General features: G+C 38.7%; 1 protein-coding gene across 1 annotated transcript; it reads right to left on the bottom strand.

Annotated features, from left to right (window-relative positions):
• Positions 1-523: 523 nt before the first annotated feature.
• capn5b (calpain 5b) lies at positions 524-14,771 on the bottom strand (the record flags this gene model as incomplete). Its single annotated transcript, XM_079487087.1, has 12 exons — positions 524-706; positions 874-1,010; positions 1,229-1,350; positions 1,508-1,704; positions 2,087-2,209; positions 2,295-2,490; positions 2,673-2,750; positions 3,683-3,876; positions 4,869-5,061; positions 5,219-5,427; positions 7,488-7,619; positions 14,607-14,771. The coding sequence occupies 12 exons, from the start codon at positions 14,769-14,771 to the stop codon at positions 524-526; spliced, it is 1,929 nt and encodes a 642-aa protein (XP_079343213.1).
• Positions 14,772-15,545: the final 774 nt, after the last annotated feature.

The following is a 15,545-nucleotide window of genomic DNA, read 5'->3' as shown; positions in this document are numbered from 1 at the left end:
GGACTGAAATGACTTATATAGTGCAAAAGTCTCTAATTTCAAGGTATTTTGTAATGCTTTTTTTCAGGTTTTTGGAAAAAATGTGTAAAGATTATTCCAAATTTACCTCTTGAGGAAAATAGGACAGCATATATGTTTAGAACAGCATGAAAGTAATACTAAAGACCATTTCGCAAGATGTAAACACTGGTTTACAAGAAGGCAGAAAGTCTTCCTGTTTAAGATTTTATTTTAGTTTCTTACCTATGTAATTAAACATTGGTATTATAATTTGGTTATAAATGTTCTGTTGATTGTATTCTCTTCAAACGTTTGTGAAGTGTGAAAAAACTGAAACAGGATCAGCATTGTTTCCATTTTTCAAGGGAAACCAAAGTGGTCTATAATAAAATAATTAAATATTATGGGTAAACCAAGAAAAACAAATCTGGTTCACACAAGGCATTGTGGGTAATGTGAGAAGTGATGAGGAACCTAGGCAGAGTGTGTGAAACGGTGGCGTGAGGTCACGTTTAGTTAATAATCAAATGTTGGTTAAAGTAGTGCAGGTGATAACACGCACAGTCAGCGTGCCCGGAAGGTTGTTGTCTTGGCGACTGCCCTTGTCTTTAAGGTAGACTGAGTGCTGCTCTTGCCGGTCGTTAGGGTCACTAAAGAGGGTCACCTGACCCAGGAAAGTGTCAACAATGACATTCTTATTGTAGATCTGAATTCATCACAGAGTAGCCAGAGAAAAGATGTCAAGCAGAAGAAAGAAAGAAAAGCAGAAATACGGTAAGAGGAACGGAATGACCGTTAAAGGGAAGGAGATCTTTAAAGTTAGGTGGAAATGACAGTAGGAAGAAGAGATGTAATTACATACTTCCATCTTACCTCTATGTGAATTCCCTCCTTAGGCTTTTTGCGGTAGAAAATTCCCTTTATGTCAAAATTCGGGCTTCGTGTGTCTTTGTGCACGGGAGAGCGGACCTTCTCCCCCTCACATGTAATGATCACGTACGGGTCAGAGGCTGAAGAAGAAAAATCTGTCGGTTATATTATATTTATTACAAATAAATGAGTTACAATTTAACATGAAACAAAAAACACAAAATAAAGACACTTATATATAATAGCAATATTTAATATTTCTTACATTTTCATAAAGGGGAAGGAAATAAGGGTGAAGTCACTCCAAATATACATTCTGCTCTATTAATCTTATATAGTGATAGTCCTCTATATATACCTCCATTGGAGTCTTGGCCCTGAAGGCCCTCGGCACTTAACACATGCACCTGTGTGACCAGCTGAGGGTAACCACACATGCCCGTCCAGCATGTCTGTGGAGGCTCGTCCAGAGTTAACTCTCTGTTAAAACACAATCAACAAACATATTTTTTCTCGGAGACTATCAGTGGAAATAGACAAAAACAGAGGTGACTACAGACAACATGCACTATTCGTGAGGTGGTTCACACTTAGAACGCATAAAGAGACATTTCTTCATGACTGGAAGCCACTTTACTTGCAGTCTGAAGGCACATCAGTGAAGACACGGAGCAGGAACCCTCCTTGTTGACAGGGGTCAAAAGTTGTGGGGATGATGACGTAACGTCCCTCCTTTAGCTCTTTTCTTAGAAACACACAGCGAGAGTTGATGTAGATTGAACCGGCAACCTTCTGCTGGGCTGAGTGCATTCTGTATTTCCTATTCAACTCCACCTAGTGGTCAGAAAAGGCTTGATCAGTACATGGGTAAAATACATATATTTTTGTATTTTATATTTTAACATACTTATAATTTCTTACTATATTCAGCAGGCAGTTGTTAGGTTAATGTGCTGAGTTACATGATGTTAAATGATACAGCCAAATTAGAAAAGAGCTGAAATGAAAGAGTGTCTTATTTGAGTAGATACAGCCTATTTACAGCTGCTGTTTAAACGAAAACAAAAAGGTAAAAAATGGATAACAATATGGATAAAAGACAATACGCTGTTTATTGTGTGAAGAGCCGATATGGTTAATTTGTTAAAAAGGGTGATTGAACAGGATTTATGTGTGGAATTGGGTCTGAAGCAAATGTCGTTGTTTAATTCTGTACCCTATGGATGTCAAATCCAATGGCCAAGTTCTCGCCTTTCCCTTCTTTCGGAGTAGCTCTGCGCTCCTGCTGCTGCAGGCAGATCAGCACCTCGTCTTCCACTTTTCTCACATCAAAAACATACTGAAGACAAAAAAACGAAGGGATTCAAATTCCCAGAAACAGCATTTTACAACTCGATACACATACAGTACTCAGACACACTGACCTGTGGGTTTTGCAGAAAAGTGGCTTTATGGTTGATACAGCCTCCGGCGCGGTTGCGAAGGGGGTCGTCTCGATGGATCCAAGAACCCCTCATCACCTCCTCCTCCCAGGTCTTGTGAATACTCAAATAGGATGTGTTTATCAGTCGGCACAGGATCAGGTCGGTAAAGTAGTGACAGAAGTCTTCAAAGTTCATCCTGGTGGTGGTTGAAAGCAAATGGGGAAACAGAATAGCATGAGAAATGGAGAAAGATCCAAAAGCACACAAAATTTTGAAACTAATTTTAACCAGGAAATAAACTAAAACATGTTCATATATGGAAGGATTTAAAAAAGAATAGCACAAAATATTAAATTATTTTTAGTAAATAAACCTCACCAAAACTCCCCATCATCCTGAACAGTGACACCCAGCCTCTCTCTCTCGCTCTTGCTCACCTTCTTCCACTCTTCTGAGCTATGACACAAACAAAATCACTCATTGTGAGACAACACACTATGAAAATCACACCAGAAAAATAGTTTTCTACAATGTCGTGACAGAAATGGAGCAGTTAACAAAGTACAGTAAAAATGTATAATCAAGCACTGAATAAATCATAAATACAAAGAAAAAGTAGATATTTCAAAGACCAATATAACCCAGCTATAACTGTGACAGACTGAAGAAGAGAGTAACAGCAAGGCGAAGGAACGTCAAGATTTCATTCTTTCATGTTTTAATCTCACACTCTTTCCTCCAGTGGCGGATATTTAGAGACATCACACAAAAGCGCAGTTATTTAAATGAGAGGAGGTGAATGTCTGAACACCCCTAGACCTCTCTATTTCAATCAAAGCAGCATCTTATTTTACACCAGCCTGCCTGGCTTGATATCTCAATTTTACACCAGCCGGCGATAAGAACAGACACTTCGGATATGTGTTATTTATACTGAAATCATCTCAAGAGGGAAAGATAGAAATGGCATTTTCTAGTCTTTCAGGATATATAACAAATTTGCAGGCAGCGTGTGGAAAAAACAAATCACTACTGCATGTGAATACTGCTCGCAATGCATCAATTATTTCATCATTTACTGACCCTCATGTTATTCCAAACCTGTATGACCTTTTTTCTTCTGCGGAACAAAACAATTTTTTGATAGAAAGCAAACATCATTGGATCCCATTGACTTCCGTCGCATGGACACAAAACCGGAGGCATTTCTCAAAATATCTTCTTTTGAGTTTGACAGAAGAAAGAGTCATTTACAGGTTCCGAATGACATGAGGGTGTATAAATGATGACAGAATTATTATTTTTGGGCGAGAATTCATTCAGAATTAATAATTTTTCAGAATTATTATTATTTTTTTAACCTCTAATCCAGGAGAGGGCAGACTCACCTATCACTCCAGGGTCCGCTCCACTCTTTCTCCCCCCAGGGGTTCCTCATGCGGATCATGTGGAGCTTCTCTGACTTGAAGTAGGCTAGCAGGCCATGTCCCAGGCGGACCTTGCGAACATCGGTCACTGCATAGGCATGGCCTTTAACCAGTCCACAGTCTAGTCTAGCCTCCATATCCTCCACAGTGGTCGCCTGCAACAAAGTCAAAATCCAGTTAATTGCACCAGATTGCTCCCAAAAGCATAAGCAAACAGCATTGCACCCTAATTCGATTGCCCTGATTCAAATGTAAACGCATGCTTTACTTGTAAATTATCGATTTTGAAAAATGCAGACAATTTCGTGGTACAGTCAAATCTGGTGATGTTAATAAGCTAGTAGACAAGCCCACGCCCATTCATCACACTCCAGTAAGGAGAGAGCTGCTAGAATCAATCTGATGATATGCACAGGCTTGTGTAACATGAATAATTCTGTCAGCATAATCACTATTAGGTTGGGAGGAAGGACGGAGAGCAATTACACTGGAATGTTGAAGAGGCTGAGCTGTGGATTTATAAGGGGATTTATAACTGTTAGGCATTCCCATTGCAGCATTTTCTAAACCAATGCAAAGTTATTCATATGGCCTCCACATAAGAACAATGGTTCAAAGCAAGCAGTGGATTTATGGTGTAACTTTATGAATCTGTCTTTGTTATGATCCCCAGACAATTTGCTTGAATTAAAGAGCTGCTGTTAAAAGGGATTCCCTTCATAGACAATGTAGGTCTCTGATAGGTGTTTGAGAATGTGTAAAATGAAGCATTTTAATAATCATAATAATAATCAGCATAAGACTAATGGGCTTGTGTGTCAAAAAGTTTGGGTGTTAGCAAGTATGAATGGTTTTGAGAAGAGAGCTTCATTTTGTCCTGAAAATGGGATGTTTGCGGAAGTGGGTGAGAGGTTATGGATTTATGTTTACTGTTTTGAGAATACGAAGCATAATTTCAAGAAATGTGTGGAAGAAATCAAGAAAAACTGTAGCATATGGAATTGTGTCTGAATACTAACTTTGACAGACGTGTTTCGCATGCTAACTGATAATATAAGCAGCAAATTCCCTGGACATTGTAGACACAAAAACATAGAAATTGAAATATATTCAAAGATTTTGTAAAGGAGTATGGTATACACCTTACCCTGATAGAGCAACTGATGAGACCATCTCTGTTATGGACCTTAAGCACTCTCTCAAACAGCTGGTTCCTGGCAACTTCGTCCTGAGCAAACTGGCCCTCCAACAGGTCCATAGGCTCCGATACTCCACCAGTAAAGTCCACTAAAGCATCAGCTGTGTTTCCACCATCAAGCGCTTCATAACAACCATAAACTCTTCAAAGGCATAACAAAGAACTTTCCATTACTACAGTATATAATCTTTATTATATTATCTTACCATAGAAGGCATTTATTACAGGTTTGTAGTGCGACATGTGTTTGGTGTATGTTTCCGTATGGACACAAATTGTCTAATAGACGAACTGCTTACTTGGCATATGCTTTTTCCACAAGGGCACTCCAGAACTCATTGCTGTCATTTGAATGGCAGTACACCAGCTGATTGTCCACGGTGGGGAGGCGGTCATCTATCACCACATCCACCCAATCCCCAAACCGCCAGAAGCGGAAGTGGAATATTCCAGCATAGGAGTCTGACCTCTCAGTATCCCATTCCTGTTCTTTCCAGTCTGGGATAACCTAGAGAGAGACATAGGAAAAAAATACAATATAAACTGAAAGTAACCTTACAGTAAAATATAGAATCTGTTAGCTAAAGGGAGTGGTTCCCTATACAAAACATTAAATGGCAGGTTAAAAAGCTTTGCAAAATTTGATTTGAAAATATAAAAATAACAAAAATCATTAACGTCTGAAAAACCCATTGAGTGTTTGCGGCATTGCTTCAAGAGTGTAAATTGCAAGGAGAGCAACAAAATACCAACCAAAAAAGCATAATATTGTTTTGTGTTATTTCGAATCGATCATGTTCAGGTCAGTGCTATAATTTTAAATCATTAAAATTCAGGAGTAAAAAGCTGACCCATGCATTCCTGCAAGGCAGGTCTTTTGCTGAATGTCAAAGACTGCTGTTGGATAGGACACTGGGGTGATTTGGACGCTGTACAGGAGAACTAAATCTCTTTCATCTTGACCGAGTCCTCCGGGACAGCGCAGAGATTAGATTTCAAGTACACCTCTGTGGTAATTGTTCCAAGAGGAGCAGGTCGATTATCTCTGCGGGGTGATGTGACATGGTGGCCCACAGCTCTGTTCACATCTAACAGAATCATCTTCAGCCAACAGATGAATGCCGTCTTAGATTTCCTCTTTGAGAAACCATCATCTTATCATTAATGTTTGCTACGAGCAACAAGTCATCATAACAGAAACCCCGGCTATGAAACAAGGTGCTCTCAGAAAGTGAGGACTCACATTGCAGAAGATATCAGCACAAAGCCAGGTGAGAAGGTCAGAATGTGGATAACAAGCCTTAATTCAACCAGACAGTTCATACGACAAGAAATAACAAGGAACCCGTGCAAGAAGCCCTCAGCTGTCAGGTCTAACAACATCCTCATCTTGAACATTTCTATTCAGCTGACGTTCATCCCCTGTGTCTGTGCGTGTAGTTCGCTAACAAACTGGTCAAAAAAGGTAGGATTGAGGGCACTTTCTGAGGTTTAACAAGCACGTTTAAAATACTACTACTAAAGTGAAACTAATGAATATAATACAATGAATATAACAAAACCTGTCATAGTATGTTTACATTTTTTTATTTGACATACAGAAAGTCTGCCTTTATTTAATGTTTGCACTGTGACATTATGTTAAGGACAATTTGTCAGGGCGGTGAGCCCAGAAGGAGAACCCAAAGGCGGCAGGTGTAAACACTCAACTTTATGAAACAAACAATTCCCATGAGGGGCCAAAAACTAAATAATCCAGGATAACAAAACTAAATACTTTTCAAGAACTACTTTTCTGGGAATTCAGAACTAGGACAGGAGGTAAGTATAACAACTAGGTAGAGAAAAGCAACCAAAACGAAACGGCACAGGACAGCAAACACAAGGGCACTAAATAGGGGAGATAACAAGGGATAACTACACTATGCAGGTGGAGAGGTTAAGACACGACAGGAGAGCACATGGCACATCATAACAAACAATGGCCATGTGCTTCCACACAAAACATGTGGGACTGTCACGATCATGCCACAAGACTAGAAAAGTAAGACTAGTTGAGGCATCATGACACAATTACGCCTGTTCTCATTATTATTATGCATTTAAATAAAGACCCTAAATAAAGTAACAATAAATGTATGCAAATGTAATTATTTTTCTGGGAAATAACATAGGTTCATATACACATTGGGGTTGGTATGTGAATGTTGCTATAGGTTACAATGAAAGGTGTTTTTCAAAAGTGTACCGGGCATGGACAGTAGCCCAGGTCCTCATTTATAAATGCCGAGCTTGTCAGCAAAACAAATTACAGGACGGGAGAGAGGAGTCACATAGGCCCCATGAGTCAGTCCTTCATGATGATGCGTGTTTCTAGGGGAGAGGAAATGTATCCCCAGGCAGAGGGAAAAGACCTCGTGCCCTGATGCGGATACAAGGATACAAAATCTTAATGTATAATTTTCCACACATATATTTTCACTGATTTGTTTTTCAGTCTGTGCAGGATCAACATCAGAGGTGCAAACCTTAGAGAGAACGTCGGATAGATATACACACTGCACTTACTTTCTGCCACAGTGACTCTCGCGAAGCCAAGCTAGTGCAAGCCGCCACGAACCAGCAGTTTCCCAGCTGCCCTTGGTGCAGGTCATGAGCACTGATCCCATCCACAAACAAGTGAGGATCATCACACAGTTCCTGAAGGAGAAAATATAGTGAATATTGGTGAGAAACTAGAGGAATGGTGTGAATAGCGAACATGCACCTGGGGTAAGAAAACCAAGCTTTACTGCCAGCATGAAATGGTCAGGGATGAAGCCAACCAAAGAATATAAAATACCTCTTAACTGCAAGAATGCATACCGAAAAACACGTATCTGGTATACATGACCTATAGACATAACTACTAGATGCCATTGTGATAGATTAATACTTATAAGGCAGCAATACAGTGATACTAATACCACGGTGCTCGCATATGTTGCTGAATAAATAATATTTGTATACCATGTATTAGGTATTCCAAGCAAGGTACTTGAAAGAATATCGTAGTGTTACCATGTTACGAAAACATTAACAATAATAGCAAACAGAAGCAATTCAATGCCTTTTAAATTAATATAATAACATTTTACATTTGGCTGAAACAGTGCAGTCCTGAAAGCTGTAATAAATCTTAAAGCTCTCTGCTGCTCTGACAACATCTTGCACACCTCTGCGCTGACCCCATCTCAACCGCAGGGACACACATCCCAGAAAGCACACGAGGGAGAGCGAGCAAGGGAAACTGACAGAAAGAGAGAGAGTCATATTTTTGGTCAGCTGACATACAGTAGGCACAGTCATTGTGGCAGAAGGGAGTAACAGACGACTCACATGCTATAGCTCATTTAGCCTTAGTGTTCGCAACCTCTCAGAGGATCCATCTCAAATGAGCCCTGGAAAAGACTGAAAGCTTTTATAAGCCATTCTGAATGCACCTAACAAACCTTTGGAGGGATTTTTTACGCACAGTACGATTCTGAATGAAAAGAATAAGTTGTTCAGACATATTACACCTGACTCTGTGGCAGCCAGAGCCTCTGTAAATAAATAAATAGTTGAACTTGTGATACATTTATAAGAAGACTCAAAAAGGCTTAGAGTGGGATTCTGGAAAGATGTCAAGGGATAACCAGGATCACATATTCTCTCAACTCTGACATTCTGCTATCTGAAATTCTTTGCATCGGTTGTCAAGTGAGGACTCTCCTTTCTACTTAGACATGCGTTTCTACACAGATCCACATTTATTTCTGTCAACGCCGGCTGTCTCTCTCATCCTCCCAACAACTCAATCAAATGATGATGTCAAATTCATGAATCTAAACATGTTCCACACATCGCAGGAGACAATATATTCAAGAGCCCAGAAACCCTTACGAGATAACAATGAAATTCAGTATCGTGCTTTATATGCAGACCACAAACAAAAAACAATCTCAAGGCACGACAGACTTTCCATCACACCTGATATTACCTCAGCTACAGTCATTATAGAAAGTTATTTGGTCGAAGTTTGATTGAAACTGACAGGAATACAAATTCGGTTCGGTATGGAGAATTGGCGAAAGGTGCTGTCCTCGGTGAACAAATGCAAGGCCATTTTAAGTTCCATTGAACTGAATAAATATAAGTTTGCATGTTTCTTAGCTCAGACAGTGCTTTTAGATTTAGATTTTTGATTAAAAAAAGTGAGCAGCATTGAATCTAGCATATTTACTTTCGACAGCTTTCTGACTTCAGAACAATCAATAAAACACTGGTCTATCAAATTCTGTTTTCAATGAAACCTCAGACACGACTGATGTGGAACATAGACACTCTGTACATAATACAAAGCACTTGTGATAACTGATTTCAATACAGTCGTATATTGCTAAAGTAATGGCGCAGTGCTCAAATACGCAAAACATACACTGGGTAAAATAATACTTTTGTGACTAACTAACATATTAATATATTTAGAATCAACATTTCTCTCATTTCTCGCCCACCCAGATAGTACGGGTACATCTGTAAGATGTATACTTAAGATCTTTAAAACATCTGCTGTGTGAAAACATCTGATAAGTTTTACATGCATTCTAAATCAGAAACATATTCGACGTCTGACAGCAGACGTCTCAGAGACGTATTGCAGATGAGCAAAAAAACTAAATCTTGCAGATGTAAATGCTTTCATTAAATAGACGTCTGGCAGATGTGAGTGTGCTATCGGGGCACTTCTCCAGATAGCACAGAGGTACGTCTCTAAGATATCAGCTAAAGGTCTAAAGATCTCGAAAAACATTCAACATGCTATGCAAAAACAATTGAGGAATATTTTAGATTAACATTCTAGATTATGAACGTTTTACAGACATCCACTAAATGTCTATATGCTGTCAGGAAACATCTTAGAGATGTATTGAAGATGAGCAAACAACCAAAAAAGACATCTTGAAGATGTAAATGCAGACATCAAACGTATGATGGAATTGTCTTTGTATATTTATTATTAACAGCTTTAGAACTTGACCACATGCAAGCATCATAAAAGCATCTTACTTCTTTAGCTGCTTAAATACGCAGCTCACTATATTATGGAATAAAGTGTGTGTGATCCCTCAGCCTGTACCTCAAGAGTGTTTAGTGTTTTAATTTTAATTACATTTTTTGTGATTACCTTTAAAGCTTCGACACAGACATAATATCTTAACATCTTTACAAGTCTATTGTCTCCCATGGAACAAAGGATCCCGAGACAGAGTAAGTGGTAAGGAGAAAGAACAGATATTGTTGGTGGGTGAATGTTCTGTTCAGGCCAGAGATTTCAGCGCAGAGCTTTCCGTCTGTAGCTATAATGGAGTATTGTGTGTGTGTGTGTGTGTGTAAATGGGTGCTGAGAGGAAGTGGGAGAGCTGACAGATTAAAGAGCAAGGTCATTTATGTTATAGCTCAGAACACCAGCCAACTATGTGAACACACACACACTTTTTAATCACAGCCCGAAATGGCATCCAAGGGGCAAAACCTCTCCTGGGGCTAAAGTCTTTTATACAGTACATTCGCATGTGTATGGCAGAGTTTATGGGCACAATCTATTTTCAAGCATGCATCACAATACCCTATACTCAACTTGGAAGGGCACCAAGGGCATTACTGTCTTAAAAGTGGCTGATAAAAATACACGCGTCGTTGCCAAAGATAATTTTGATCCGAATGTTGAGGACATAGGAGCTGTTGTTCAATGTTGTTGAGGGAAAAACAATCTTCATCTCATTCCAAACCTGCATGAGTTGCTTCATTCTGCAGAACACAAAATAGGATTTCTTTAAGAATGGATAACCAAACACCACTTGCCCCCATTTACTTTTATTGTATGACACAGATCCACTGAGACATTTCTCAAAATATTTTCTTTTGCATTTCATTCTGGGGTGAACTATCACTTTAAATATAGGTAAAAATTAAATCCCTTTAAATTAAATAAAGGCTATATTTAAATTAAATAAAGGTTATATTTAAATTAAATAAAGGCTATATTTAAATTAAATAAAGGCTATTTTCACTTAGTTTCACTTATATTTACACTAAGTTTACAAAAGTTTTTGGTTCTGTTTACACTTAGTGAAAATAGCAGCTTTTCTTAGCGAAATGCTATTTACACTAACCGAAAATAGTTGTATTTTCTTAGAGTTAAGTAGAAATAGTAGTTAGATGCTATTTACTTATAAATAGTGGCAGATAACATTATTTGCACCTCGGTATTGTTGTGCATTAAACATAATGCAATTATAACATTGTAAATCAATATATTTATAAAGATTATTAAAGTGATGGCCACTTATTGAGATATTAAAGCCCACCACCCTTAAATCAATTTTATTGAAAACAAATGCCTTTATGATCTGTAAGGTAATAGAAAAAAGCTTAAAGAGCATTTTCAGCGAGGGGTGGATTAGTGCCAAGCTATACAGATTTAACACCTTACGCCACTGGAGTCGCTGTTTGAAATAGCTTAGTTCTCACACTTTTTGTTTCCGTGTCAAATGAAATTCATTTGTACAAGCCCTAGTCTAGTACAAAATGAATGAATCACGATTACAAGCACATTATATCACGGATCAAACCCTCCTGTCGTGTTGCAACAGCGATTAATGTATTTGCAACACCTCTTATACACATAGTGTGAGTCATATTGAATATGTCATCCTGAGATAGAAAGGACCGCCAGAGCAGCCACAGAAGCAATGAAAACAAACTCTACTTAGTTCAGACACCAAGGAGCCCACAGTATGGATAAATGACTAGCAATTGCCCATTTAACTGTCTCCAACTAGTTAAAGGACTTAAAAAAGCAGAAGCGATGGCCCAAAGGGGAGAAAAACAAAGAAATATGAAGCAGCTGTGGTGAACTGCATTAAAGCTACTAATAGCTTGCACTTTAGTCTGATTTGAGGCAACGTCTTCATACCCGTCAAGCAAGCAAGCCAGAAGCATTTAATTTTTCAGTTCAGGGACGACAAACATGTCAAGCTCCCTTAACCATTAGTCTCCTCAATGATTTAACAGGATAGTTCACTCAAAAATAAAACTTCTGTTGTTTATCAAAGCCCCTTTAGGGAAGTCGGGGCAGTCAGCGGCCATGTTTGAAACGCAGCTTTTCATACCATCCTCATAGAATCGTCAGTGTTAATTGACGATTGGCTCTTTTTACTGGCTTCATTCATTAGTGCAGGCATATTGAGCAATAACTTTTCCCTTTTATAATAAGCAGTGCTACGACTTGTTAATATCTTTTATTTATATATCGCAAAAACTCTCCCTTCTGTGTAAAAAAAATTGAATTATTTTAAGAGTTAAGATTACATACGAATTATTACTTTAAAATTCTAATATTAGATTTTTTTTAAATCAAAGCTTTAAAAATAAAAAACAAACTGAGATAGGATAGGGCAAAAGTGCATGTTACAATCTGCTTATATGGGTGACATGGGTTTAATTTACATTTCCCACTTCCATCCTCTCATCGGTCCTCTCTAAACCATACCTTCAATGCAAATGAAAAAACGTCTAAAAATAAACAGGATGAGAGGCAGGTGGCTTGAGATAAAGACACACGTTGGACTTTTCATTACTTTAAGTAAACTCAAAGGCAATCAGATGAAAACAACCTCATCAAACTTCAAAAGCCTGACCCTGTCTTCACTACTTCATTACTTTATGGAGTCTAAAAAGCAGACATTGAGATGCAGAAACATCCTGAGCATGATAATTCAGTCTTTGGTTTTCATTAGGAAACAATGAATGTCATACAACAGTTTACACTTGATCCTATTCCTACACTCCCCACTGCTCTGGGTCTGCCATCATTACTAGGGTGGAGATTTTAGCTAAGCAGCGGTGAACCGCCGTACCGATTGAAACAATTGTAGTGACCGCCTCAATTATAGCCTGGATTAATGGTGACAGGAGCTGCTGTGGGTGCAATTCAAACGCCCTGGACTGGAACATATCACTGTTGTGTTTGACTAAACGCCTGTGTGGGTAAGACTCTAGGTCGGGCGTCATTCCAGCAGAGATGAGGCAGGGAGGAAGGAATAATTGACTTGGACAGGCTTGACACTTAGTATGCCCCTGGGCAAGACAATCACAGGGGAGAGGTATCACATTCTCAGCATCCCTCTGTTTTTTTACCACAGGATTCTAAATGTTATAGAGCTACTTGTTTTAAAAAGCTGAGATGTGTCATTAATTCAAAATAGAGTTCCATTCATGAAGCACTCACAGCTAATGAAGTGCATTAAAACGATCAAGAGCTGTCAAGATGTTTTATCCGTTTCAATGGAACCAATGAGGTTCTGCAGAAATCTCATGTGACCACCAGGCACACAACATGGTGCATGTCGTTTTATAGTAGAATGGTGTTCAATTTTATGTTTAATAAGCACAAATGCATTTGGTATCTTCAATTTGCACATTTGGTTTGTGTAGTATTTATCCTGTACATTGTGAATTACAAAAATATATACTGTTATTTAGTTTTGCAGTTTCAGAGCCATCGAATGATGGATTTCCGAACTCTATGACCGATGAATGAAGGCTGACATGTCCTTCAGACTTGGATTGGCAGCAAAACAAATTATCGATGAAACTGAGGATGAATTAGCGACAATATTTTACTGATCAGCTTTGACATATTTATCAATAAGAGACTTTTTCACCACATCTATGCAGCGGATGGCGTGTTCTCAAATTCTCTGCCAGCAACCAGCCCGTGTAACATTAGTGGTGCATTATTATAACCTTTGTAGATTTAACAAGCAAAACCAAAATCCCAGTTGGCTCCTGGACCTGTGTGACCCGGGACATGTATACATCATCTGAATAAATAAGCTTTCCATTGATTTATGGTTTGAACACATACTTCAGTGCACCAAAACTAGAGGAGTCAAAGGAGAAATTGTCAAAAGCTTAGGTGTATATTGGTATGATTTACATTAAATTCCATGTTGAACCATTTTCTACAACTATTTGAAAATCTGGAATCTGAGGGTGCACAAAATCTAAATATTGAGAGTTGTCCACCATAGGTGCTGTAGCAGGCCGTTACTAAGAAGAAACAGGTTTGTTTAATCGCTATTTGCTTACCGCTGTAATGCCGTTGTGGAGAGTAGATGAACTCGAAAGCAAAAAATCCAAGCTTTACATAAATACCAAACTTGAGTGGGTAGTTCCCAAAGAGCAGGCAGCAGCAAGCTTGTGGCTTGTAGGCGTGTTTCCAGCCATTTTTCTTCGTGATTTAACTGCATTCACTCACAAAAATAAAGTTTTTATATATTAACGGTAAGAAATTTAACAAATATCTTTATGGAACATGATCTTTACTTAATTTCCAAATGATTTTTGGCATAAAACTAAAATCTATAATTTTGACCCATACAATGTATCGTTGGCTATTGCTATAAACCAGTGCTACTTATAACAGTTTTTTTGGTCCAGGGCTAATAGATTAATGAAACCACTAAAGAAATATAAGGTACCTATAATACCTTGTCTCATTGCATTCGCTGACACAAGAAAACCAGGCCTATTTGATATGGCAATCCTTTGTCATCCGCTAAATCAATACATGTAAAAGTATATGTTTTGAGCACTGACCCTGGGTCTTTTCCAGTGCACATGGCCGATCCTGTTCCCCTGGTAGAAGAGCGAGTCGTCCACAGATGGGAACAGTGGGTCCTCAAACAGCGTTCCACTCTGTTGACAGTGCCTCTTGAGGGTGGAGTAATGCTGCCCCTCATAGGCCTTCACAGAGGAGAACATCCTTCAGCCTACAGCTGTAGCACACAGGGACACGGCAGAAAGAGAGAGACCAGGTTGTCAAAGGAAGACATGGTAGCACAGACACAGTACAAAACTGTAGAAACTATGTAGAGAATTGTAAAAAGGAAGTAAAATCAGAGCTTGCTACGCTAAATCAAGCAAGTCTTTTTCAGTTTTTTTGTGCATTAGGCATCAAATGTTTAGGGAACAGACCGTGTAATCTGAAGCCTAATACCTGAGGCAAAGACTCCACAGGACAGAAGAATATCAGATAAATGCATTTAGACTTGACAAAACTGGTTTCCTACAGAGATCACAAAGAGCATAGGCCTAAAGTCTAGGTAATCTTTACGACATTTTATTTTCGCCTGCAGGATTTGACGATGAAGTTCCATGATAGGACCGATTCCCCCAGAAAATTAGGAGCGACGTCACCGCTACTCTGTGCAGATTTTTAAATTGAATTGAATTGAATTTTATCCATTCTAGAGACTGGTACTGCAAGAGCAATGCCTGCTGGGATAATTTTGTGGGATCCTGGGGAATATCTTTTTTGACTATACGTCTATACGTGCTATTCAACAGTTTGAAAGTAGTTCAAATGAGAAAACTTAAAAAAGACTTATATCAAAATCTAATGACAACACATAGCGTCTGGTAAATACAACAGAAATCGGTGGAAAGGATCTATTCCGCCGTCTTTAGCGTGTACTATGAAACGCGCAGGCGGTTTGTCAATCACAGTTCTCTCAGTGGCTGCTTTGGAGAGTGGAG

This window comes from Barbatula barbatula (assembly GCF_947034865.1).
Source record: "Barbatula barbatula genome assembly, chromosome: 22".
NCBI lineage: Eukaryota > Metazoa > Chordata > Actinopteri > Cypriniformes > Nemacheilidae > Barbatula > Barbatula barbatula.
Note: the sequence above shows the minus strand (reverse complement) of the source record. Positions and strands in the feature narration are given on the sequence as shown.